Source organism: Rhea pennata, chromosome 3 (assembly GCF_028389875.1).
Source record: "Rhea pennata isolate bPtePen1 chromosome 3, bPtePen1.pri, whole genome shotgun sequence".
Classification (NCBI taxonomy): domain Eukaryota; kingdom Metazoa; phylum Chordata; class Aves; order Rheiformes; family Rheidae; genus Rhea; species Rhea pennata.
In genome coordinates this window covers 15,382,034-15,407,578 of record NC_084665.1, presented here as the reverse complement: position 1 = coordinate 15,407,578, position 25,545 = coordinate 15,382,034, and the positions used below count along the sequence as shown (strand labels likewise).

General features: G+C 38.1%; 2 protein-coding genes across 5 annotated transcripts in view; one reads left to right on the top strand and one right to left on the bottom strand.

Annotated features, from left to right (window-relative positions):
• ASB3 (ankyrin repeat and SOCS box containing 3) overlaps positions 1 to 25,455 on the bottom strand; it is a 54,724-nt gene extending 29,269 nt beyond the window's left edge. The window contains exons 1-2 of one of the 3 annotated variants that reach the window (XM_062571693.1): positions 10,217 to 10,272; positions 8,338 to 8,464 (exon numbers count right to left, since the gene is read on the bottom strand). The gene's annotated coding sequence lies outside the window, so the exon portion shown is untranslated. Of the gene's footprint in view, positions 1 to 8,337; positions 8,465 to 9,291; positions 9,318 to 10,216; positions 10,273 to 25,417 lie in introns of those variants that run through there. The other 2 variants (XM_062571694.1, XM_062571692.1) reach the window with 2 other exon arrangements.
• CHAC2 (ChaC glutathione specific gamma-glutamylcyclotransferase 2) lies at positions 70 to 20,232 on the top strand. Of its 2 annotated transcripts, XM_062571697.1 has the most exons (3): positions 70 to 268; positions 12,263 to 12,298; positions 17,280 to 20,232. In XM_062571697.1, the coding sequence occupies exons 1-3, from the start codon at positions 134 to 136 to the stop codon at positions 17,661 to 17,663; spliced, it is 555 nt and encodes a 184-aa protein (XP_062427681.1). In that variant the 5' UTR covers positions 70 to 133; the 3' UTR covers positions 17,664 to 20,232. The 2 variants fall into 2 exon arrangements, with proteins under 2 accessions (XP_062427681.1, XP_062427683.1); XM_062571699.1 differs by lacking the exon at positions 12,263 to 12,298.
• Positions 25,456 to 25,545: the final 90 nt, after the last annotated feature.

The following is a 25,545-nucleotide window of genomic DNA, read 5'->3' as shown; positions in this document are numbered from 1 at the left end:
GCGCGCACAGGCGGGCGCAGCCTGCGGCGGCGGCGGCGGGGCGGGCAGCAGCTCCCCGGCGGCGGCGGCGCCTCGGCGCGGCCCGAGTGCGCAGCGGCCGCTCCGCCCCGCAGTGCGCGGCGGCGGCGCAGCCATGTGGGTGTTCGGCTACGGCTCCCTCATCTGGAAGGTGGACTTCCCCTACGAGGAGAAGATGGTGGGCTGCATCCCGGGCTACAGCCGCCGCTTCTGGCAGGGCAGCACCGACCACCGCGGGGTGCCGGGCAAGGTGAGGCGCCGCCGCCCGCCCCGCCGCGCTCGGGGCGGCGCCGCGGCCGGCCGCGCTCGGGGCGCTGCGCGCTTCCGCCGGCGAGGGGGAAGCGGCGCCGCTGCGGCGACGGGAGGCCCGGAGCGGGCCTGCTGCGGGCCCTGGGCCCCGCTGCTCGGGCCTCCCGACGGCGACGGCGGCAGCGCGCCCCTCGCTGCGCAGTGCACTGCGCACGCCCACTGTTCGGCGGGTTAGGTGCGACGCAGCTCGTGTCACGATGCAGCGAGCCCGCGCGCTGTTACTCCTCCAGGGAAGGAAGGCCAGATTGCGGCTGGTGAATCACTTGAGTGTCACTGCTTTGGTGTCCTGCATTACTGAATAATCCTGTTGCAGAGTTGTACAGCGTTATTAACGCTGAATTTAAATATGCATTTGAAAATTTACAGGATTTTTGCAAAACATGAAATTATGTCATACTTTAAAATAGATAAAGTATTCGAAAATTATGTGCTCTAGAAGTTCCATATCCAAGTATTGTAATTATAATTTTGTAACTAAATCTATCCTGCTACTACAGTTGCTTCTAACTGAAATCCATTTCTCACATCAAATACTGGAGGGAAACACACCACTACAAAATATGGATGTTCCTCTTCACATCTCGCACTGAAGCAGGTTAACTGATCTTTCTCTGAATCACACCAGATCCAAATACTGTAAGGGTGGCTAAAATGTTCCCAACCCCACAATGACTCTCTGAGAAAAAAAAATGCTGATTACATAGCAGGATAGCTATTATTTAGACATATGTAAACACCACCAGTCTGCCTCATCATCTGTGTAAACCAGCCCCTTATTTGCTGCAGCAGTCAACATTAATTTGGCCTCTCCGCTGAAGGAATACAAGTTTTCGTTGGTGTTTCTTTACTAAAAAGTCTGTAATGCTGCAGTGATGAACGGGCATTAGAGGAATGCACCTCTGCCCAGGAAGTAACCACAAGTATCACCTCATTCTACCCTTTCAGGTGCACTGATACAGTTAGGTGCCACCTCCCACTGGAGACCTGCTGAGGCTCGTGGGAACTCATCTGTCCACTCTAAACACCAGTCCTGCATTTGTAATAAACAGAGACATGACGGAACAACAACTGATGGAACAAGGAAGGGAAGGGGAAGTAATGGTACCAACTCAGACATAGATCTGTCCTGATTTATCAGCGACTGCCAGCCCTTTTTATATTTGCATCTCACTTGGACCACTGTACCTTCCCTTCTGCCCCGCGCCTTCAAAAATGCTGCCTCTTTGCCGCCACTCCTCAGCTCAAACTCCTAGAGCTGTTCTCCAACCTTTCTGCCCTCCCCACCTCCCAGCTCCAGTGGTGTTAGCACAGAGACCCAGCTCATGAGCCCGGCGCAGCTTGTTAGCCTGGCCTCTCCTCCACACTGCTAGTATCTGCACACCTTACCAGTTCTGAATGCAATTCAAAGTGTCTTATTACAAAATAGGTATTAGCCCAAATCGATCATTTTTGTACTGAACAACATTTGGTGTTAATTATATTACATACTGAGCAAGCATGAAGAGGGAGATGTATCTTAACTTGAAATGACACAAAGTAATGCCTTAAGGTTACTAGTAATAGGGAATAACTGAACGGAATTGAATATTAAGAGTATTTGCTACATTTCTGCAGTGCTTGCAGATCATTTTTTTAAAAAACTTAGAAGCATCTCTTAAGAACAACTGATGCTTTCTGACTCCAGTTATTCTAGTCTTCTATTGAAAAGTATTAAGGATTGTTTCAAATTTGACTTATACTGTACATTTTAATAGATGAAAAATAATTGAGTTAACTGAGTTAATATAGGCACTAATCTAAATAATTAGGGGAAAAATACTTTGTTTTGCAAGTGTGGGGTTGTTGCTTTGAAAGAAAAGGCTGGTTAAGTAAACATCAAAAGTGTGGATCTGAGTAACCACCTCACTTTCTTCTTTAACTTTTACTTCAGAATTAACACTCACAGAGGATACATCTCCCATTTGGAGCAAAAAAAATTTTTTTTTAAGGCAATAAAATGAAACTAAAATTTCAAAAGCAAACATTTCCAGTTTCATAAGAACATGTGTACTTTCAAGTCCTTCGAAAATGAGAATAATATAGTTATACTAAGATTTGAAACCCCGTATCACCCTCCCCATATTAAGGCTATCACTTTCATATAATTCTAAATAACTCAAAAAATGTTAAAAAACAGTAGGTTACAGAAGCATCCAGCAAGTCAGAAGAACAACACAGATGGGGCGAAACTTACTTACAATCACATGTCCTGCTAATTAGTAAGTCATCAGAAATGCAAAGTGATCATTAATGTACATATTCTGATATTTGAGTATAGCACTCTAAAAGTTACTTATTTTGAATGCTAGCTTAATATCATAAAACAAATTCCTGATGTTTGCTAAAGCAGTCATCTAACTGGCACCATGTTAATTCCAGTCTAATACATAGCACTCCCAGAAAAAAAACAAAAGGATTTTTCTCTTTAAAATAAAATACAACATGCTACCTATAGCATAGAAGAAGTTTTCATTCAATCCTAAATAGCACAAATCAGTGCTTCAAACACCATAACTTGCACAATACTTAAAGATAATACAAAGCCTTCCTATGATCAGTTTTCTTTGATGAAAATTACCATGCTTCAGGTACCAGCATGAACTGGGTGTCTAGTTTTTTAAAAAATAGTTTTCTGCAGAGAAGCAGATTATCTGCAAGCCAGCTCAGGCCCAGATGATGGTTTTTGGGGGTGTAAATGCAGCTGTCCCAGTTCTGAACTTCAGCCCCAAAACACTTTGCCATGTTGTGCTAACAGTACCGTCAACAGCACCACTTTCCTTTGTCACCCCTGCTTTACGTTTTCTTCCTACCCAGCTTACATATATTCACCCATGTAATTCGTTTCTCAAAACTTTGCTCTTCTCTCAGCCATCGCCGTAACCTCACCTGCTACACGGGCACAGCATGTGTTGTGGCTGGCTGAGACTTGCTGATCACTCACTTTCTCAGTGGAAACACTAATTTAGGTATTTCTCAGCTACCAATCATCCTTTTACAAAGATTATTTTCATACAGACATTGTGAAATGCCTGTTTTTGTTGAATGTGGATAAATTGACAGACAGGCAAAAGTTGTTAGGGTGGGAGAAAGAGAAATTGTGATCCTATAAGCCTCCTTTCCTTAGGAAACTAGGCTAAAAATCAGTACAGCAAGTCCTTCTCATTAAGCTTCATGAAGAAGCAAAACCCAAACTGGCTGCTTCTTTCTTCTTTTCTGCAAGTGTCCTTGGAGACATCACTGCTTTATCTTCTGTTGGGCTAGTTGAAATTCAGGGGAATACTTAGTGGGACTGTGTGCATATATCGAAAGTCTTGCAAAACAGTCACGCCAGGTTACTACCAGTTGCAATAAACTTTGCCCCCAAGAGCTTAGACATTTGTATTTCTGTTCCAGTCAAGATCATGCACAGAACCATATTCTGTAGGCATACAAAAGAACCTTAAAACAAAAAAAAAGCCTCCAGAGGTTCATTCTTTGTTCTATTTCTGTTTAAATTCTTGTTTAGACAGATTAAGGATACAGCTTATTATTTATGTAAACTGGTTAAATCATTTTACTTATGCTTTATATAAATACTTAGCATTGACAAAGCACACTTTTCCTTAGCACCAGCAACTTAATACATAATAATACATATAATGCTGTAAAACTCTTAAAACCTCTATTACATCAGAGATAAATCAGTCCCTGGTGGGTGAATTACAAGTGAAACTGGTCCTCCAGTATTAGCACATTTTGAAGAACAGGAATAACATACTAGCCAACAAGTTTTTAAAAAAACACTCTCCTGAAAACACTAGCTGCTACAGCATTCCACAGTCAGCACGAAAAATAAAACCCACAGAGCATTTCATGTACAACAATGGCTGCAACCTTTTAGTACAAAATTCAGTTTAGCATTACAACGACCCTGTACTTATACTTAGAGCTGTTCAACTTATGCTGTAGTAAAAGAGTTAACTAGATATGATACAGTGATTAAACATCACTTTGCATTTTATAGTTTACAGGATGTTAAATTAGAAAAAATATTGTTAGAACAAATTTTGAAGGCAAAACAGGAATAATTGTTTCCTGCAAAATATACTGCAATCTATGCATTAGCTCTATTTAAATAGAAGATTTTCATTGGATTAGTCCAAATATTACATTAAAGCAGTTTAAGTTTTGCCAGGTCATAAAACCTTACTAAGAAAGTGCTATTGTATTAGAAAGATCTGAATACATAGCAAAAGTGTTTTCAGAAGGGTAATAACCCTAAAATAACTAGCTTTTCATACTCGCTAGTTGTACTTTTAGCCTCCAATATTTGAGAAGATTCTCAAAGTAATTATCCTTCTATTTTTCTTCCAATTATAATCAAACTAATCTACAGTTCCTTAGGCTATTAGTTTTACACTTTTAAATACTAAATTATTTTGGTATCTTCCAGTTCTTGGAACATTTTTCCAAGTTCCAAAATTTGTTAAAACTATCAAACTTTGGACCTTCTCAACTAGTTTAAAATTTAGGGGCACAGATTTACCCAGATGTATTACTCTGGGAAGTTCTAATTTTTGACAATACTCTTTAAAGAGTACCCTTTAAGTGTACATGTCTGTATGCCCTGTTTGCTTCAAGGCCTGTTTGGCGTAAGATAAAGGAGCTGTATCTCAGTGCTACTCAAAGTTAGGACCCCATGCTACAGCTATGCCCTTTTTTACTGTGGGATATGAAATTTCTTTCTTCATGCTTCCGCTGAAAAATATCACTTAAGAGTAAATGTACTGAAAGGTGCAAGTGTGAAGCTAGCATTACTACAAATTGGCTTGAATTAAACTAAAAGATTGTTTCTACCAGGAGAGTGAACTTTGACTTCCTCTCCTTACAATCCTCCTTCCTCCCAGCTTCTGATAACTTGCTTTTGCCACTTATCTTGACCTAGCATTGGCACTCAATTGCCCAGTACACTCCCTGAACTCACCAAAAAAAAAAAAAAAAAATAAAAATAAAAAAAAAAAAAAAAAAAAAAGCAAGCTAACCAACAGACATGTTGTTTACGCCCATCCCTGGTTAAACTGGCTGGCTTTTGATCACATGAATGCTAGATATGGCACTTTTGACAGCAGTCAAACTCAGCCATATTATGAAACTAATATTGCAAGTCTGACATTCAGGGAACCTTAGTTCTGTATCTTGCTCTGTCAGAAACTGGCTTTAGCTGTGCTTGGAAAAGACAGACCAGCTCCAGTTGTCTGTTACCCACTGTTAACTCCCAGGGGAGTTCCACATGTTCACTACTATGTACCAAGCTTATACAATTCCCCCCACCCCACCGCATCATTTCATTGATCAAATACTCAGATTGCACTGTGCTCCATCAATACTGGAGTGGAAAGCTGAGTATTACATTGCACTGTTTCTGGGATCCTTGTGGTGGAGAGATCTACGGCATGTGTGCGTGCCTGGGAGTGGCCCATCAACTACTATCCCACTGCGGTGGGGTGTCAGGAACAGATAAGGCTGCAGGCAGAGTTTCCATTTAGAAATGTCCAAATGAAAACTCCTATGAGTTTCTGCTTGTATAGAATTACTGAATGATTCAGTTTTACGTAAAAATAATGTTGGGCTTTTAGTCTGTTGAAAGTGAAATGGGAGAAACATTTCATCAGCAAATTATCCAAATAAGATACTCTGTGAAGCTGTTAGCAGTATACTGCTAGTCTTCGTATACTTCCATACTTTTTGTTCTTCAGAAATGAAAAGCTAGGAATGCCACTCTTGAGAAAATAACTCTGGAATCTGACTCCTGAGATTTTAAGTATGTGTCAAAAATAAACACTAAGTTACCTTTAATTTAAGGAGGAAAAAGGCATTTTAACTTCAAATCTGCAGTTAAATGTCATAAACAGGAGAATATTGTGTAATTTAATATACTGAGTAAATAGTGTTCTAGCTCTGCAATACCTGCAGTGTTATTTGTTGAGGAAATTAGGCCTTTAATTCCTGCAGAATTTTCACATGACACACACAGCCACGGAAATGCTGGCCAGTCAGTACACAGCGTTCAAATGGCAAAATTTTTGGATTTCTTCAGGAAGATCTCAATCTCATGTTAAAGAAATCCTTTCACTTCCCAGGCATGACTGTCTTGCAGTATTTACAGCATATTTTAAATAGCATCTTTATAAATGTTCATCAGACACTGAAAGCAGTATCTAATATCACAATAGAAAGACATCTTCCCAAATTAGGTCTGTTTTCCAGCATGACTTTTAGCATTTATCAGTTGGCTTTCGTTTTATATACTCATTTACCTCTGACAGTTTCTTCCTGTTGAATGACTGCCAGTAGTGGTGTTAGGGAAGAAGAGAGATAAGCTATTATTAGACCATAGTGAGTCACAGGAAATATAAAAAGCTATTTTTTGTTTAAATAAACACAGGCTTTGAAGGAAACCATTTAAATTATTGAATTCCTATTTATTAGCATACTTTGAACTCCCCTTCAGAAAAAGGTTTTGAGGTAACTTAAAAATAACTTTAGCTTGATTAACACTTCCTTTTGTTCTAACTTATTTTCATACCCAGATGCTGAAACTAATTGATTCGTCCTTCAGTAGGTATTTAGTTATTTCAGTATCTGAGCAGTGGTACAGTATCACTGAAAACAGTGTAGCAGTGGAAGACCTTATTCCATTTTACCCCATTATTTTCACAAGACACATCAGCTAAACTGCCATCAAGATTGTCCTGGGGAACTTTATCTCAATGTAACTTAACAAAACCTCTCCACCAGAAGAACTGTCATAGCCTCTAGTGTAGAGTCTACAACATGCTAATGCTATTTTCCCCTTTTGTACTTAATCCAGGTCAGTAAAAATCTAGAAGAGTCATAGGTTGGCATCTGAATGAAACTACTTGGTTGCAATCAAAATGTAGCAGAAATTTGATTATGGAAAGCACTGGAGGAGATGCCAAAACGATTCAGAGCCTTAAACGATCTTTGGTCTGATTTTCATGCAGCAGTGCAGGTTTCCTCCAACATGAATATCTAAGACAGTGAGTAACAGCTGCTTCCATTACTGCAGACCTCAAAGATGTTGTTAATGACTCCTGTCACAGGCAGTTAACACAGGAATTCATCTGGGAGCTCTAGGGTATGGTATGATTGAGGGCCTGAAGTGAAATACAGAGCTAAAACAAGATGTAATTAATTGTCTGCAGTGAATTTCTTTTGATTCAGAGAGGTGATGGCCCTAAGCTCTAGAAATGCTAGGCCCCAAACCTTCCTTTTTGTTTCAGCATGCTCCAACGCACAGCTGCCTTTTTTGGTCTTCCTGGCAGCAGGCTGCACAGAACAAACTCATACAAATCCTTCAGTCAGAGGCATGATTTAGGAAATCATTCACGTTTCCCCTTGCCAGTACTCCCTGGGCACAAATATGGCCTGGATTTATATTATATAGCTAATGGTATATAGAATTATTTTCTTACTCAGTACCAAAGGTAATGCCCCTAGTTCCTTAATGGTGTTTATTTTGGGTAGTTCCATGCAAGGCAGATACTATAAACCAGTAAAATAAGTATCTCGTCCTTCCCTAGACAAACAGACTGTTCTTGCATCACATATCTGAAGAGTACTTACCCTTCCATTTAACATTCAGGCCTCAGATACAGGTATCTGTGGTAATAGGGATAAAGAGAAAGTTGTTTCCTACCACAGAATGTTTCTTTAATCTGTAATTTGCAAAACCGTAATGACCAGTATTGAGTAACAAGTTACGGTAGTATTAATAGACATGGGGAAAAAAAATAGCCCAGTAGCCATGTGGAAAACTTAAGATATAAATATATATACACACACATACACTTTTGTAATGCATTTAAAGAAAAATGATAGAGCCATCCCAGTATCACATGGACATATGTAAAAGTATCACTGCTGGCCTAGCTACATGGCAGTCATAACACTCAAGGCAGAAATAATTACCATGGCTCCTCCTGAGGAAACTGGGAAGAGCACTGACAACCTGAGCCAGTTATGGTTTCTGCAGAGTGAAGCATGGCATACCAGTGAATCCTCCTAGAGCTCTTAACGGTATGGTCAGTGCAGTCCCCTGAAGGAAGGGCAAAAAAAAATTTTTTTAATCCCTGAGTAAAGCTGCCAATGAAGTATACATCACTTGCTAATCCAGAGAAAAAGTAACTCATCTCAAACAAAATATGGCTTCTTGTAGAAACCTTACAAATCCATTAAAAAGTCGCTTAGAAGTCAAAAACGCTCTGAGACTTGATTTTTATAATGTTTTCAATAAGGTTCCGAGGGGGGGGGGAAGAGTTTCCATGGGGAAAAATGGTATTAAACACAACTGAAATAAAAAAACAAGGTTTAGGATCTGCTTTCACAGTGGAAGGAACAACTCTAAAGGAAGTTGTCTGTTCCATATAGTTGAAAGTTACCAGGAAAATAAGGAGAAATTGAGGTGACAGATTTGTTGAAAATACAAAATTACTAAGTGTATCTTAATCTAAGACTCACTGAAAAAACTGCATAAAGATTTCAAAATACTGAGAGGTAGCGCAGTTAAATGAAAGACAAATTTAACTATTCATAGCATTGTGGACATAACCATTAGTGTGCATATACAGCAACAGGTGGTGCATTAGCTGTCAACTAGGGAAATGGATAGTTCTCTGAGAAAAATCTACCTTTACAATAATAACAACACAGGTGATTCATTATTATTATTAGGAAATGAATAATTAGGAGGGGAGTGAATAGCACACAAAGCAATAGCACACTTGTATCTTGAATATTGCCTGGAATACCAGACTTTGCATCTCAGAATGATTATGGCAGAATTAGACGGGGGCGGGGGGAGCAGGGGGAGAGAAAAAAAAAGAGAGAGAGAGAGAGAGTCCAGAGAGGGGCAGTCACCCTGACCAGAGGTAAGGGGTTGCTTCTGTATACAGATGAACTCTGGAAAACAAAGGAAGAGTAGCCATGAGAGTTGCATCTTAAAAGACAGAATATATAGAGAAAGTGAGTGGACAACAAGGATCAATTATTTTTCCTAATATCAGAACTAGGGATACTTAAAATTATCAAGAAGCAATTCCTAAAGAGAACAAACAAAAACTTTAATAAAACATGTAATTAAATTGTGAAGCTCACTGCCATGATATTATTAAAGGACTAAAACTATTTAGACAAATCAGCAGAAAAGGGAACTATTAGTAACTAAGACAGAAAGACACAGGTTTAGGTTTTAACACAGAAAGACATCGACTGTCAGAGCTGAGAAAGTGTATCAGGGAACGCAGCATTCACATATGTGTGGATACCTACACACCCACATACCCCCAACAAGGTATGCGTGCATGTGCACCCACACAATTGTGTGTATGTTTCTTTAATGGTACCAGTTGCTCAGGAAGACAGCATAAAAAAAGACAACATGCTTAGCCAACTGACTTTTAGTCTTTCCCAGTATGGCAATTTTTGACAGTGTTTGTTCCCAGTTTGTCCAACCTAAAACATTATACAAAACAGTTGATCAGTCTTCCCCTGTTGTCCAGTTAGATTTGTAGGATATACTCTACAGATAAACACTCAATAGTATAGCTAATGAAGAATAAATCCTTCGTACTAGTGTGGAATGCATTGACTAGCTTTCTTTGAGATTAAGCTGAAAAACAAAAAAAAGCCTCAAATACTTTATTGACAGAGACATTTTCCAATAGACTATACAGACAGGTGCATTGCTCATCTTTTCCAAACAAACACCTAAGTTATTTTGATTAATCAAAATAGAGCTGTTTCCTCAGTGTACACAAACATCAGTAATTTTAGTATTTAGTTTTGTTACCTTACTGAATTAATCAGATCAGAAATAGATGGCTGATGCTGAGAACTGGCACATCCTAAAATGTAAAAATAAAAAACACAGCATCTTAGGGCTTATAAATAAGACAGGCTAATCTTACAAAACACCTAACACTGAACAAGAAACAACTACAATTGATGGCATCTATTCACAACTTCTGCAAAAACTAAACTTCACATTTTGTTTAAACTATGGAAAAAAAAAAGCATGACATTCCATTGACTCAGTGTAGGTGAAAACCTTACATTATTCCTATGTGCTAAGACTATTTGTCGCTTCCTCATAGAAGAGCATACTCTTGGACATGTCCATAAAACTGTAATATTAAGTCCTAAGAAAAGACTAAAATGATGTAGTAATCCAAGGCTGAAAGTCAGCTACAACTAAATAGAAAGTATGCATTCAAGTTCAGTTCAGATTAGCATCTTTACAACTCCTAAGAAAATAAATTTCTATCCTACACTAAAACTTAATGAATGCTAGTATCTCCACTACTCCTTACCTCTACGCAAGGAAACTTGTATACTATTCTGGAACTAAAATTAGTAATTTTAAACTACAGATTAAAATCTTAATTGGAATTTATATTTATCATTTTATTCTCCAAATTATACAGAAAAATATCAACATTTGTCTTTTCAGCATTTTCACTGTCACTGTCTTTAAATGATACATGAATTAGCAAGTGTACAATGAAGCTAAAAAACTTGTGCTTTTGGTATATGCAAATTTTAAAAAGGAAAAGTGAGTTCTAATGCAGTTGTAACTTTATATGCAAGACTTGAAATGTATTTTCCTTAAAAATAATGCAGGAGAAAGACAAAAATTAGAAATGAAGTACAGTTATAAGGTCAGTATTCTCAAATAAATGTGCAAATAGATTAAAACCAACGGAGAAATGTAAAACAGATTTTTGATGACTTATTTTAATTAGAACTTAGAAATACATAGAACTGTTATCCTAGATTAGCTATTGTTGGCAGCACAATGACAACTGCATTTAAATTTAGACAATAAGGCCAATCACCATTCTGTGAAACCTACCGATTTGGCTTCTTGTTATTGTTTGGATACACAGGATTAATTGCTGCCCTATGAGAGCAGCTCTGTTATTTTGACCATATAGGAATAAACAAAATTCCTAACAATGTAACAGGAGGAAATATGCTTCTTACTCTTCCTGTAAGGTAACTCATCGGAAAAATAGGCCATTACCAAAGTATTCTCCCTCTACCCAGTAAGGGAGAATGAGCTAGAAGAGAGGCAAGAGTCTTCTGCACTTTAAACTTTTGTTTGTTCAAATCTGCATAATATGGTGCTAACAGGATGAGCTTTTTCTTATTAAAAATTACTAGATTTCTTTGCCCTGTGTTTTCAGAAACATGCAATTATCTAAGTGCTTTTAAACCTAGGGATTGCCATGTGTCCTAGTGTATAGCTGATGCTTTATTTCACTCAGTGTGAATTAAGCCAGAAGCAGTAATAATCTTGCTTTGTTTTATGCAAGCTAGATTTCTACATATTACGTTATTTCCTATGACCATGAGTAATAGTTTTGTATGCAAGTTAAAAAGTCCACCTCATTATCATTCTAGAGATGAAAAATAGCATAGTTATTAAGGAGAAGCAACATGACTGAGGAAGGTGCACTGAAGATAGCTTTGTATTAATGAGTTATTGCCACCATTTTAAATGGAAATAGAATTGAATCTGAATAGCACATACAAAGCAAGGACATTCAAATTCCCCAATTTATTACTACCGTTAAAATTAACTTCTATGTTGCAGGCATTTTCCACTTAAAATACATTTTATTTATTACCAGTTCTGTTAATCTAATACAGATCAAAAATTTTATCTCAGAAAACACAAACTGGGCCTTAATCATCCAAAGAGTTGCACTTTCTTGAGACTCTTGGGTTAGTTCTCTGCCCTTCTATTACTTTCCGTTGTTTGAATGTATGTTTGTTGCTGATGATTTACAGTGAAAGCTTTTAACTGAACAAGCAATATTTCTTTTAATTCTAGCCTGGAAGAGTTGTGACCCTTGTTGAAGACCCTGAGGTACAGTATGACTGATTTATCTATAGTATTTACTCTCCAGTGCACAGAAATTCGTAATGCATTCCAAACTCGTGTAGCGAGTCTCCATTTTCTTTGCTTCTCCTTAAGCAAATAATTAAATCATCTTTATCAAAAGTTCTGGAATTGCACCAATGATTGACTATTCAAAATAAATCAATCTACCCAAATTAAGCAACTGGAATGGTTTGGGTCTGTTATTACCAAAGATATGTTTTTAAGCATTTTCTTGAATAGTCACTGCAGCTATCCTGTTATAAAGACTGCAGAATTTTACTTTCAGCATACATGAAGTGCCTGAGGATGTCCCAGTATTAGACAGAAGTTGTATCACAACCATAATCTTGCCTGCCTAAAATAAAAACTGAAACACACCAAGATTATGTTGCAGTGATAAAAATGATAGCCTTTCCCCCCCACACATAAACAAAATACTTAAGAATATAAATGCCAGAATAGTGATTTTGGTTTCTACTTAATATTGTGAAGTAAGCTCCTGTTCAGAAAAAAAGGTTATGGACCTAAGTGTACAATTCTTGCTTATCTTTTGAACTTTTACTCAAGTCTCACTTGCTTAGAAAAGTGCAGTGGAAGCATTAGCAAGGGAGGTGCCTAGGTTACAGAAAAACAGAATGAAACAAGGCCTATGCTTACAGTCATGTAAGATATAGGAAAAATTAGGATTTTTCTACTTATAAAGTAAAAATACCTAGGCTTAAGTTTTACTAATATCTAGTTCTGCTCCACAGTAAAGATTCTACCTTTAAAACTACCTGCAATCCTTTTTAGGGAGTCTTCCCACCAGAGGGCTCTTGGCTAGACTGCTCACAAGCAAGGATAAAAGGATTAAGTTAGACTTCAGGAAGCCCTGGGGAGACTACTGCATGAAGTCTTCATAGAAGTGTACACTGCAGGTGAACTCTGTTCCTTGCAATAGCTGCTATGCCATATTTAAGTATTCTAATATTACCTATTAAAACCTATTATTTGTGTCATAGTTTTCATTTAAAGTTTATACCCTACACTGATTATCCCCTTTAGAACACTCAGTAATAACCTACACATGGTAAAATTTGAAAAAAGTCATTCCAAATTTAGAGCTTCAGTAGCAGTTTTTTCTTACAGCCTGTAATCACAAGGAGTATTGGATGCCCTCAATTACTAATTTTAGACATCACCTAAAAAGTGGTGTGGATTAGGCCCTTAGTGTAGTGCTATGCTATCAAGAGACCATTGGTTAAAATTATGAGAGTTCTCAAATACTTGGAAACATTTTTTCTCCAATGTCTTTCCTAAATCAGTGACTTTATTACAAGATGATTTATTATAGTAAACCATGGAAGCAAGAAAAAAAATGAAGTGGAGGCAGCACTTGCAGTGCACTTTTAAGTATATACGTAAAAAAACCTTGCCGATGTTCCAAAACTTGATAGACTACTTCACACTGATAGGTACCCAGTCTCCCTTATGTTCTTTATAGTGTAGTCACTTCATGGTATAGTCCTAGACCTTCATGCATTTGTGACAGTTTTTCCCCTCAGTCTATGAGGTGCCCAGTAATTTACGCATGAGAAAACAAATGAACTAAGAAGTCATTTTTCAAAGTAAAGAACAAATAACTTTCAGATACCTTCCTCCCCCTTCACAAGCCCTGTTCAGCATAATGCAGTTGGGCTTAAAGACTGAAATGCTTCACTAGTGAGAAAGCATCTCGATCTGTCACTTGAATTTACCCTTCCTGGCATCAGTTTTACCAGTTGCATTTTAGAAACAGTTATCAAATATCAAAACACGTATGATTAGGATTCGGTATGGCATAGAAGTTAGGCAGAAAATTGTTCCTCTGTTCTGCATAAATCTTGCATTTAAGTTTTTTTCCCTATTTGTTATTGAGATTAAAAAAAGCAAGAATGTTTGAAGGAGAGGAAGAAAAAAATGAAAAAAGGCAGCAAAATCAAGTAGGGTTCTGCTTGCATCCACACTCATAGTTAGGATATTCATCTGCAAAGTGGGAAAGCAAGGCTTAAATCCCTGTTCTGATTCAGAGAGGCTTTGAACAGTAGACTGCTTTAAATCCCAAATTATTGCCAATTTAAGGGCATATGTGCACTATTCATATTAAAATATTAATATTTGTTCTTTTGTTTTTATCTTACTGAGGGCTAGAATCTTCTCTGTTCTACAATACAGTCACACACCTAAGGTTTCTCAAATACAGTTTAGGATAAGAATATATAATATTTGCTTATGTACATGGCAGAGTATTCATTTAAGAAAGAGCCTTACAATATCCCAGAAACAAGTACATGTATTTTTGACTCTGTTTATTTTGACTTTTGGGAACCTTGCATGCAACTAGGCCAGGGAGCCTCTGCTCTGTTACCTAGGTGTATGCACAAAGTTGTAAAGTTCAGAGCAAAGAGATGTTAAAATTTAAATCTCCTCATACTAATATTTGAGACAGACTTCCACTAAGAATCATGTTACTTTTCGTACAAGAGAGAATCTAGTTTAGGGGACGATGAACAAAGGTCTCATTACCTCTCACTGCCCAGATCTCTGAGGAGAAAGCAAGAGGCCCTATTCCTAGGAGATCTCCTTCTTCAGAGGGAGGTGCAGCCCAAGGTGGCACTGGGGATTACAATTGCTTTCCCACCCCAGCAGATCTTCAGTGCCCCATGCATACAGCTGTGGACAGTCGTGCTGTTAGTGTCCATCAGGCTTCTCACCACCTCGAGAGAGTGGATCCCTGCAGGTAGCACTGCCTCCAGAGAAGATAGGAAGCAAGGAAGGGTGGCATGGAAGCACAGGTACAGCAAGGATACACAACACACGGCCTTAAGATATGCATTTTGGTAGTAGTAATTTTTTATGGTTGCATGTTTATAAAATGATGATAATGCCATCTTATCAATATATTATTCACCACTACCACAAATATTCATGTTAGTCAGCTTTAAGCCTGATATAGCATTCAAGCTATTACTGCTTAGTCAAAACAAAATGCTTTAACATTGACATTTCCCTGAAAATAGCAGCAAATAGAGGTAAGATTAGAGGTAATTGTAAACTTCAGCTGTGTTTGCAATTAGCAAACCCAGCAAAAAGCAGTGCACTGTTTCTCACTGTGATTTTCTGTACCTTTCTAGTAAGTGTTTTTCTACATTCCTATCCTGTAGGGCACCATTATGTTACACAGACTCCTACATAAACAAAGAATGGTTTTGGTTGTTGTTTAACACCACAAACTGAGCAACAAACTCATTGCCATGGAAACCTTCCCCCCCCCCCCCCCGCCTTAGCAAACCAGCTTAGTATCGTTGGCTTTTCTCCCCCTCCCGCCTTTTCTCCAGAAACTGATATGAACAGAGAATCACTTGATGCACAAGAAAGAGATAAATAATTTGCTTTAATTTCAGTTAGTCATTCTGCATTTTAAAAAGGTAACCTTATTTTGAAGGCATCTTAGTAGACTACAGCTATTACTTCCCCCCAACCCCCAAATAGCATGGCTTCAACAGCAGTGGTACTCTCATTGGCAGTGCCAGCTCTCAGCTGTGTGCTAGTCTATTAATCCTTTCAAAGCAGATTATTTTTCGCCAGTGATACACACAGTAGTTTGGAAACATCTAGTTCAGAGAACTATTTCAACTTTTTCCACTTTTTTTTTTTTTTTTTGCCAGTTAAGGGGAAACCACACAGGAAAATGAGAACATACTCCTTGTCAGATTTCTGTATGTAATTCTCCATCCCCTGACACTCAAAGCCTAATGAACTAGTAGTATGTATCTGCTTTAAACGAAAGTTATGAAATCCCCATTACCACCATGCCTGTATATATTTTCCTGTCAACAAAGAAGTATATCCCCACAGAAGGGACTGTTTCAAGAACTAATGTTTCCCACAGACAGCTGAAGTTGACCCCCATTCCAAACAGGTGAGGGAAAGGAGGGAACCCATTCTTGTACTGCTTAGTGCTGTTCTTGGCCACAGTACATCAAATAGTGTAGCCACCTACAGAGGATGCAAGGAAAAAAAAAACACTTTTTTTAAGTAATAAAATGCCTTTGACCAACATATGGTTTTCATTGCAAATCCCTCCAAACAGATAGTCTAATACCATGGCTAAATACTAAAATCCAGTTTTAGGAAGAAAACAATACATTCCCAGTCATTGTTAATATACATGTGTGTGTGTATACATGTATATACACACACACACCCCACTGCTATATCAACTTAATTGCAGAAGAAATCCACATTTGATGATGTCAACAGACAAAAATAGATTATCATTTATTTTAAAATAATACAGTAGTAAGAAGCTTTTTTCTGTGAAGACAATGAAGAAACATTCAGATTCTGAAAGACAATGAAATTTATGCTAACAGTTTTTGCTGAGATGGTGGATATGTCAAATTTAGTTTTGCAAAATGAAGGTTCATCTCAACTTTTTCTCCTGCTTGAGTTCAACTTAAGTGCAGTAACTTTACCACAAGTGAAAAAAATAGAAGTAAAACTGTAATGGAGCAGAGAAAGGATCTGATTAAAATTACTTTGAATTTGACACTATTTACAATTTTAATTTTCACTGCACTAGTTTTTTAGATCAAGAGAGTATGTTGTATTCTTTCTGCCATCTCTTTAGTCAGTAGTCTTTAAAAGCCCATGCCAAGTCTATTTACTACTTCAAACTTTACTGCAACAAAATTGTTTCCCAAGAAAGGCATCAGCATCAGAGTACCTGATAAATCCACATAACTATTAGTTTGAATGAAAATTTCCTAAACAAAACAGCTTTTAGTTTGGAGGGGGTATCTTTCTGCGAACAATGTGAGAAATAAGACTGAAAACAAAAGAAAAAAGCAAGCTTTTTAAGATGGTTTTAACAAAAAATAGAAATACATTCATTTGTGAGTATCTTTTTAAATCCTGCTTGGTCTTTCTTTCCTTATGTCAACAGGAGTGTGTTTGGGGTGTTGCTTATAGATTGCCAGCTGGACAAGAATGTGAAGTAAAGGCGTATCTGGACTTCAGAGAGAAAGGAGGCTACAGGACTACAACTGTCAATTTCTATCCAAAAGACACATCAATGGCACCATTTGATGTATTGTTATATATTGGATCCTGTGATAACCCTAATTACCTTGGTCCAGCACCTCTAGAAGAAATTGCTAAACAGATTTTTAATGCAGTTGGTCCTAGTGGAAGAAACACAGAATACCTGTTTGAACTTGCTAATTCTATTAGAAATCTTGTACCAGAAGATGTAGATGAGCATCTCTTCTCCTTAGAAAAACTAGTAAAGGAACTCTTGGAAAAACATCAAAACCTAAATTGCATATAAAAAAGATTGTCAACTTTTATGATCTTGTTTCATCTTAAAAATGGCTTTGTTACACAATGGGTAAATGACTTGGAAGCTAATTTATCTGTACGCTATCTTATTTAATACTGCATTCAAAACACAGTAGCTAAGACTCATTAGAACAAATCATTATAAAGAAATCATTCTTCCAAGACTCTCTAGAAAAGGGGAGCAGGTTTTAGGTTTGAATTTGGTATATTAGCTTCTTATCCAAAGATCACAACTTTCATTATAAAAAAAAAAGGGGGGGGGGGAAATCACTTTAGCCACCCTTTCTTTGAAGATTTTTGATTTTGGGTTTGCAAAAAGCTTTAAATTATTTTTAAGATCGAAGGCTGCATTCAGATGTAACTCCCACTGATTTAAGTGATAGGTTTTTTTCTGATTTGAGAACACAGGATTGGAACTCAGTGCAGCTAAAAAGATAAATGTTAGGTATTTATTGTGAACTGCATAGTAAATGCACCACTTCTATGATACCAAGATTCAACTCCATTGAAATTAAGTTATTCCATTGAACTAGTAGTCGTACCTTTTGCATGTTACTTTTCCTTAGAAGCAGAGGACACACTTCTATTGTCAAGGAAATAATACTTTTCCTTGGCTAATTATTTCAAGCCCCTGAAAAATCAAAGCACAAGGCACTTTGATGTAAATAAGCCATATCATATGGGTGCCTCATTTTAAGATTAATATAAAAAAATAAAGCTAAAATGTTAAAATAACTAAGGATATGACTTGAATGCACAATACAGCACAAATGTTCTGAAATTCTCATCTTTGCTATTTGCCTTTGGATGCTGTTGTAACCTCTTTAAAAGATCAGCCAATCTTTTAGGACAGATTTGAAGTCAATTTTCAACCATCTTCTAGGGATTCACAGACAAAAAGGTAATTAAGAAAGGAATTCTATTTTCAGTAGACTTGTGTGTGTTGTATGGACATACAATCAAATAAGGTTTGAAAGACACCAACTTAGGCTAGTAGGTTTCCTTTGAGTAAATGGGGTTTTCATCCCAACAAAAACTTTTCTTGCCTCTCAAAATTTAAAGTTATTTTTAAAAGTTAATTTAACCCTTAGCAACCCCTATTTTTTTGTATGTTAACATAGGAAAAGTCCTATTTCAAATATCGCATAGTATCACATTTTCTCAAACAGAAAAAGTGTATGTATTCTGTTGTAGCTTGCAAGCCTACATTCTGCATCAGTAACTGCAAAAACCAAATGTTTACTACACAGGTTGTCCCTTTTTCGACTTTACATCTTACTGTTTTGTATTCGTAATTGCTTGAAAATATCAGGATCATCAACATAACACACTTATGATTTTACTTGGCCATCTAAAAAAGCCAACAGAACATAAATGAATGTTACAGAGAAATATCTGAAAAAGGCACCCAAATGAGTAGATTGTGGGATATTAAAATTTAAGTGTAAATTATAGATAACTTGACTGCTGAAAATATTTAGCCAAAAAACACTTTCAGACTATTTTAACAATTTTAATTTTAGGGCACTTCTGGCATCTCTTAAGCATGCATTCATTGAGAAAAATAGTCCTTTTTAGAAACTACTGATTAAAATTAATGGTTTAATGTCGCTATTTTAAGAGCACGTGATAAGAGTATCACTTGATGATCTAGTCTAAACTGCAGAAGCAAATCTTCATATTAGTGAAATCATATGTACTGAGGCCCCATTTTTCCATTAGTACACATCAAGTTTCTTGTAAACTAATGGAATAGCCTTCAGGCTTCAAAGGTCTTGATTTTCCACTAAGACATGTGTAAGATGGACATAACTGAGTAGAAAAACAATCTCAACAAATTTAGCTGTACAGCAGGACAGAAACACGATCAGAATATTCATGTTTCTATAGATAAGACTATGTATGTTTCTATAGATTGAAGATGTAGATCTTCAGTCATTAAGATGAGTGAAAAGGGAATTAGAGTGAGCTCACACAGATGATTTACAGTGATAGTCAGCACCCAAATAAACATTAATATAAGCATGTTCCATTACACACACATTTATTCCCCTTGACTTAAATGGTAGTTCTTAAGTGTTTATTAGATACTTAACTGCCAAAAAATGTTATGATTTCCTTCAAGAACATTTAAATGTTGCAAAGAAATACCAACATTTCTCCCTTAAAAATATAAGTATATATATAAAAAAGAATTACATATATAAAATCTCCTTTTTTCTGCTTACCTCAAGTTTAAGCAAGCTGTAGTAAAGTTAAATCATGTCAAATGGACATGTCCAGTCTATACATTATTTTTTAATTCTTTCTTCAAAGGCTTATCCTGTTCCTTAAGAGAGGGCAGAAGATGCATAAACTCACTATTGATCCAAAAAACAGTGATGATTCTCACTTTAAATCTATATTTAAGCTCTGAATTTTGTATCTTTAATCATATTCAGAACATTGTGGGTTTATTTGATTCCAGATTCATAAAACTTGCAATAATATCTGTCATGATACATTCCAGTCTGTGCACAGAACTTCAATAAAAACGTCTCACATTAATGGTGTTAAAAGTTTCCAGATATTTCATGCTTATTTAAAGACTACTGCCAATAGGAAGGAAAACGATGGGCATCTTAATTGCATCTTGTTATAAAAATGCTATTAGATCTAATGATGAAAAATGATATGAGCTAGTTGTTATTATGTAATCTTAAACTGTGTCATATTAGCAACATAGAGTTAACTAAAGCGTCGGAACTATACACTTGTTTTTGCTGTATGGGATTGAGCTGTGACTCTTCCCCCTCTTCAATCACCTACAAAAGCCTAGTATTCTTTCAAATTCATTACTTGCCACAAGATTTTTATTGCATCTCACATGCTTTATTTTTTTTCCCTACTGGTTGGGACTGTATCTAGATCTATGACAAAACTATAGAGATTTGCAATACAATTTCATAATATATACACACAGACTAAACTACCTCTAAACTTGTTTCCAATCAGTGTCTGAGGAAACAAGAATCACCCATGTTGTCAAATTTTACTCCCTAGGAGTAAAAGATTCATGTCCCTCCGTCCTTCCACGCATGAAGGAGGCAGTATGTATTAGTATGCTAAAATGGTCTTCCTCATTGTGACTGCACAGTAAAGTCTATTTGTATGAAAAGCAACTTGCTCAGCAGTTGGTTGAGATTTCATCTCCTCATGATACTGTGAACTATCTATGTGCAATCTTCTACACAGAAAGGGATTACTATTTAGCAATATATAGCTATATACCTGTAAATTCTTTTTGAATCTCCTAAATAAGAGTCCTATATGAATTTAACTTGCATAGTAAAATTTAAGATTTATACAAAGACTGCAATAAGACAGTTTGCTTTTATTTGTGCTACAAAGTGAATAAAAAGTCAAAAAGCCTACATTAAAAAGTATACCTGATATTCCAGTATATGATCACCTAACCACTTGATACCAAGATTATTATTAAATATATTGTGACTATCTAAATCTGTAACCTGAATATGCAGTATTTTACTTACTCTTTTCTTAATGTCTAACTCTACATAAGTAAGTACACTTCCTTTTGACTGCTACTGACCATACACGGACCTGTCTTCTGAATCTCTAGAATGAGGACTGGCAGGTAAGTATTTAGAGTACTAGAACCAAACAACTGGGTGAACCTAGTAGATAATTAGTACTAATAGCAGTGAGATGGAAAATACAGTAGTATTGGCTCTTTGTCAATGTCCATGTGATAAAGAGAAAATTCTAAATAAGCGAAGAACTAAAGCTGCCTAAATTGCAGTCATTCCATAATTAGTTATAAACCCTTATAAAACCTTCACAAAGATTCTGTTTCTAGGCTTGCTTTGTCTCTAACAGGATGCTTATTATATAGGTAATAATTTTGCTGAAAAAATGCAACAGAACCAGGCCCCTTTTCAATCTAAGTTTGTGAAAGGGATCAGAAGGGAGCTGCAGCAGATACATGAGATACAGAACTCCTGCTTGCTTAAACATAAGAGCCAATATTCAGAAAGGAAGAACTCAAATGTTTCTCATTTTATATGTTTGTTTTTTAAAAAAAAATCCTTGTATCTGGATTAAGATATATTTAAGCAAACTAAAGAGCAATAGTACTCAAATCTTTGTCTGTATTTGCATTATGGGATTTTTTTTGTTTGTTTTGTAAACATCTCAGAGGTCTCTTCCAGAAGTCTCCCCCCTGCCCATATCATTCAAAAATGTCTTTGTGAGGCTTATAGAAAGATCGTGCTGTCTGCAATTCTAGGCCTTTCATATGATACCATCCCCACTGTAAATGGGGATGTCAGCACTGGCTCTGTACAAGAAGGATATGTTTGAAGCCCAAAGCAGGTGCAACACCTTAACTCTTCTGAAATTCAAGAAGCCACTGGATTTTTCCAGCTCTACATCTCTTCTCCAATCATGGCAGAAGCCAATGCACCAGGAAAAGATTCAGAACAAGCACTACCCATTACTACAAAATGTAGTTTAAGACTACAGAGCCTACTGAGTCAGAGTGAATTCTTAAGTTTTTAATAACTCTTTCCATCTTCAGTTGTTATCTGATCTTCTCTTTGAAATAATCTTTTAGCATCCACATCATCCTGTGACAAGAAATTCTACAGGTTAATAACTATGTGTTACTTGAAGAATCTGTGACGCATGCTAGCTTCATTTAGTACCTCCCTGGTTTTGTACTGCAAGAGACAGCCATTCTCTTTTCAACTTGTGTGACACTCCTGACCTCGTAGATCTGTCACATCTCCCCCAGCCCTTTCCTTTCCAGACAGAAGAATTTTGATCTACTTACTTATTGTTTATATAGAAGCTACTCTGTATCTTTATCATCCATTTAATACTGCACATTGTCCACATCTACTTCATCCTTGATTTTTCCCTGTGAGATGGACCAGACCTTCCCACAGTATTCAAAATGGATATAATATGCATTTTTTCAGGGGCACAATAATGGGTTTATTTTTTCCTATTCCTTTTCTGATCGTTGTTAGTGTTCAATTTGCCTTTTTTTTTTTTTTTTTGACAACCAAATCTAACATTTACACACATCTATTTTATCCTCAAAATCTCATTCCTGAGTGACCATGGTCAGCTCATTGTAGAGGTGCAGTTAAAATTGTTTTCCTGTCCAATGTGCCTTACTTCACATTAGTCAGTGAGAAATTTCACCTGCTATTTTATCATCCAGACAAAGAATCACACTCTTTCTGCATTTTTTTTTCAGAAAAAAAATTTAGTATCCTAAAGTTTAATAACTTAGTGAGTTGAAAAAGACTGCAAGTGATACTATACACATCAGAAAAGCACTGGCTCCAACACAAATCCCTAATACATGTTCTACTAGTGAACATACTCCAGCATGGAAGCTCACTTTCACAGGCCCTCTATGCCTCTGAGAAGGAGAAGCTGCACTAGGCTGTGGTGCCGAGTACATGAATGTGACAGCTGTAAAACTGTCCTAAGAAATACATATTTCTACCAGACTTCCAAAAAGTGATTTATCGCATTTTACTGGAGCTACACAATTCTCAAAAGTGTCCTCTACCTTTAGATCTAAGGAGAAATGAACAACAGCTGTCTTACAATAAAAGAAATACATGCTAAAAACATCTAAATACATAAAAGCACATGAAGTATGGATGTCAAAGCCTAAGCAAACAGTCCTGCTTCCCTCCTGCCTACTCTGGAATTTAGCTCCCTGCACTCAAGGTCAGCTCTCCGATAAGAGAGGGCAGATTGAGAAGACCCAGTCAGGCTTGGAGCTCCATGAGAAAAAGCTAGACAGATCCCCAGAGGTTTCCCCCCACCTTTGGCTCAGAAGTGATTTTTAAATTTAAGCTCACACCCACAGCCTTTCTTGAACTGCAGCGCAGCCGCACCTGTGCCTGGACACACAGCCTGCTGATGGGAGTGCTGATCTGCACTCCCAACCTGCAGACAGAACTCCCCAGCTTGACCTGCCTCATCACCATGGACTTCCCTGGTGATCACAAGGGCCCTCCCTTGGCTGACCCAGGCTACCATGCCCAGGCCATCCCCTGCTCACCTCCCTCAGGCCCTGTGGGATGGGGCCACTGCCTCAGCCAGCCTTGCTACCACCCATCTCCTAACTCCCCAGCCCCCACGGGACAGCCAGCCCCTGCAACTCCCAACAACTCTGACAATTACTGTATTATTATTTTTCAGGGAAATACTTCTCCCTTATCTGTAAAGTTCATTTATTCTGTTACAGTACTTCTACAGTCCTCACTGTTAAATAGTATAGATGTGTTTACTTACACTAACACAAATTACACATGAACTTTACAAATTGTTTCCTCAAATAGAAAGCTTTGAGAACAAGATCTGATAGCTTCTCCATCAACCTGTATTATTAACACTGAATAAAACTGTATTGTACAAAAAAATGAGCTCGGTATTTTAGTTTCTCAAAAAAGTTATAGATACATCAGGGCTTAAAAACATCTTAACTTTTCTATTGGTTGTGTAAGTGAGTCGTAACAGGTAGTCCCTATCTGGTTTATCACTGCTTAATCTTCACAAATCACAGCATTTCATTTTCAAGAGTCACAAGTAAGCCCTCTACTTAGAGGGCCTTCTCATAATAAAAGCACAGCAGAATACATGTTAGATAGCATCACAGCCACTTACCTTAAAGGATTAATTTCATAAAGATTTATTTGAAAAGAATAAAGAAAACAACCACACAACATCAGAATCAAGTAGACAGACCAGACAACTATAAAAGTATAGAATTCTAGTGACTGATTTCTACAAGTAGAAGAAAAAAAATCTGAAAAGAAATGCTTGATTTTTTTTCTGTTTGTTTCACAAGTTAGCCTATAAAAATCAGTAAAACTTCAAGGGCAGGAGGTCTCTTAAAATCATATCTAGATTTTAATCAGTTTCTAACAAGTCCAGGTAAGTAGTAACCTCAGCATCACAGCAAGGTCTGTAAGCCACACAGACCTTTCGGGTACTTTGTTTCTAACATTCATTTGTTGGAAGTCAGCTTAAGTATTTCTATACTAAAAAAAGAAAAAAAGAAAGAAAAAAAAATCTCTCACCAGCAATCCCAATTTCATTGCAAATACAGAGCTGCAACATCAGTACAAAAGCGTATATAATCAGTTTATAAATCTAAGACAACCTTTGTTTTCCAGAAATTCTCTCTTTTTGACAGCTTTTTACTCCTAGCCTGGTAGAAGTTCTCATTTCTGTAAGGCCTGCCAAACTCATCGATAACGCGGAACTCCGGTGCCTTTCCTGCCTGATCTGCTTTCAGGTCAGCCCGGTACAGACTAGGCACGAACCACACGCCGGGGAGCGCCACCCGCTGGCGCTCGCGTTCCCTTCAGGCCCAGGCTGCAGCGGCTGCCGCACCGGACCGGACCGGGCAGGGCGACACTCCGGGCCGGGGAAGAGCTGCCGTTACCGCCACCGCCGCGCGCGGCGGCTCCGAGCCCCCGGTCTGGACCCGCTGAAACGCCGCGGCGAAACCGGCGGGAGGGAAGTGCCCAGCCCCAGGTGGGGGGCGGCGGGGCGGGGACGGGGGGCAGCGGCCCTGCTGGGCCGGGCCTCCCCCAACCTGGCTCCCACGGCCGGAGCGGGAAGGTGGCGCGGGAAGCAGCTCCGAGGCGGGCCAGGGGGCACCCTCGGCCCCGAGCGGCGCCGCGAAAGCGCCCGCGGCCGCTCACTTACCGCCCGCCACTAACGGCGCTAACGGCTCCCAGCGCGCCGCCCCGGATGTTAATGCGCTGCGGCCCCGCCCCGGCCGTGACGTCGCGCCGCGCCGCCGCGCCGGAAGCAGACGTGGCCGGCGGCGGGCG

What these genes read in the sequence shown, in the direction of transcription:
- CHAC2 (XM_062571697.1), top strand. Translation starts at nt 134, where the DNA reads ATGTGGGTGTTCGGCTACGGCTCCCTCATCTGGAAGGTGGACTTCCCC. An exon ending in ACCGCGGGGTGCCGGGCAAG is followed by an intron (nt 269 to 12,262) that starts GTGAGGCGCCGC and finishes TTTTAATTCTAG; the next exon opens with CCTGGAAGAGTTGTGACCCT. An exon ending in CCCTTGTTGAAGACCCTGAG is followed by an intron (nt 12,299 to 17,279) that starts GTACAGTATGAC and finishes TTATGTCAACAG; the next exon opens with GAGTGTGTTTGGGGTGTTGC.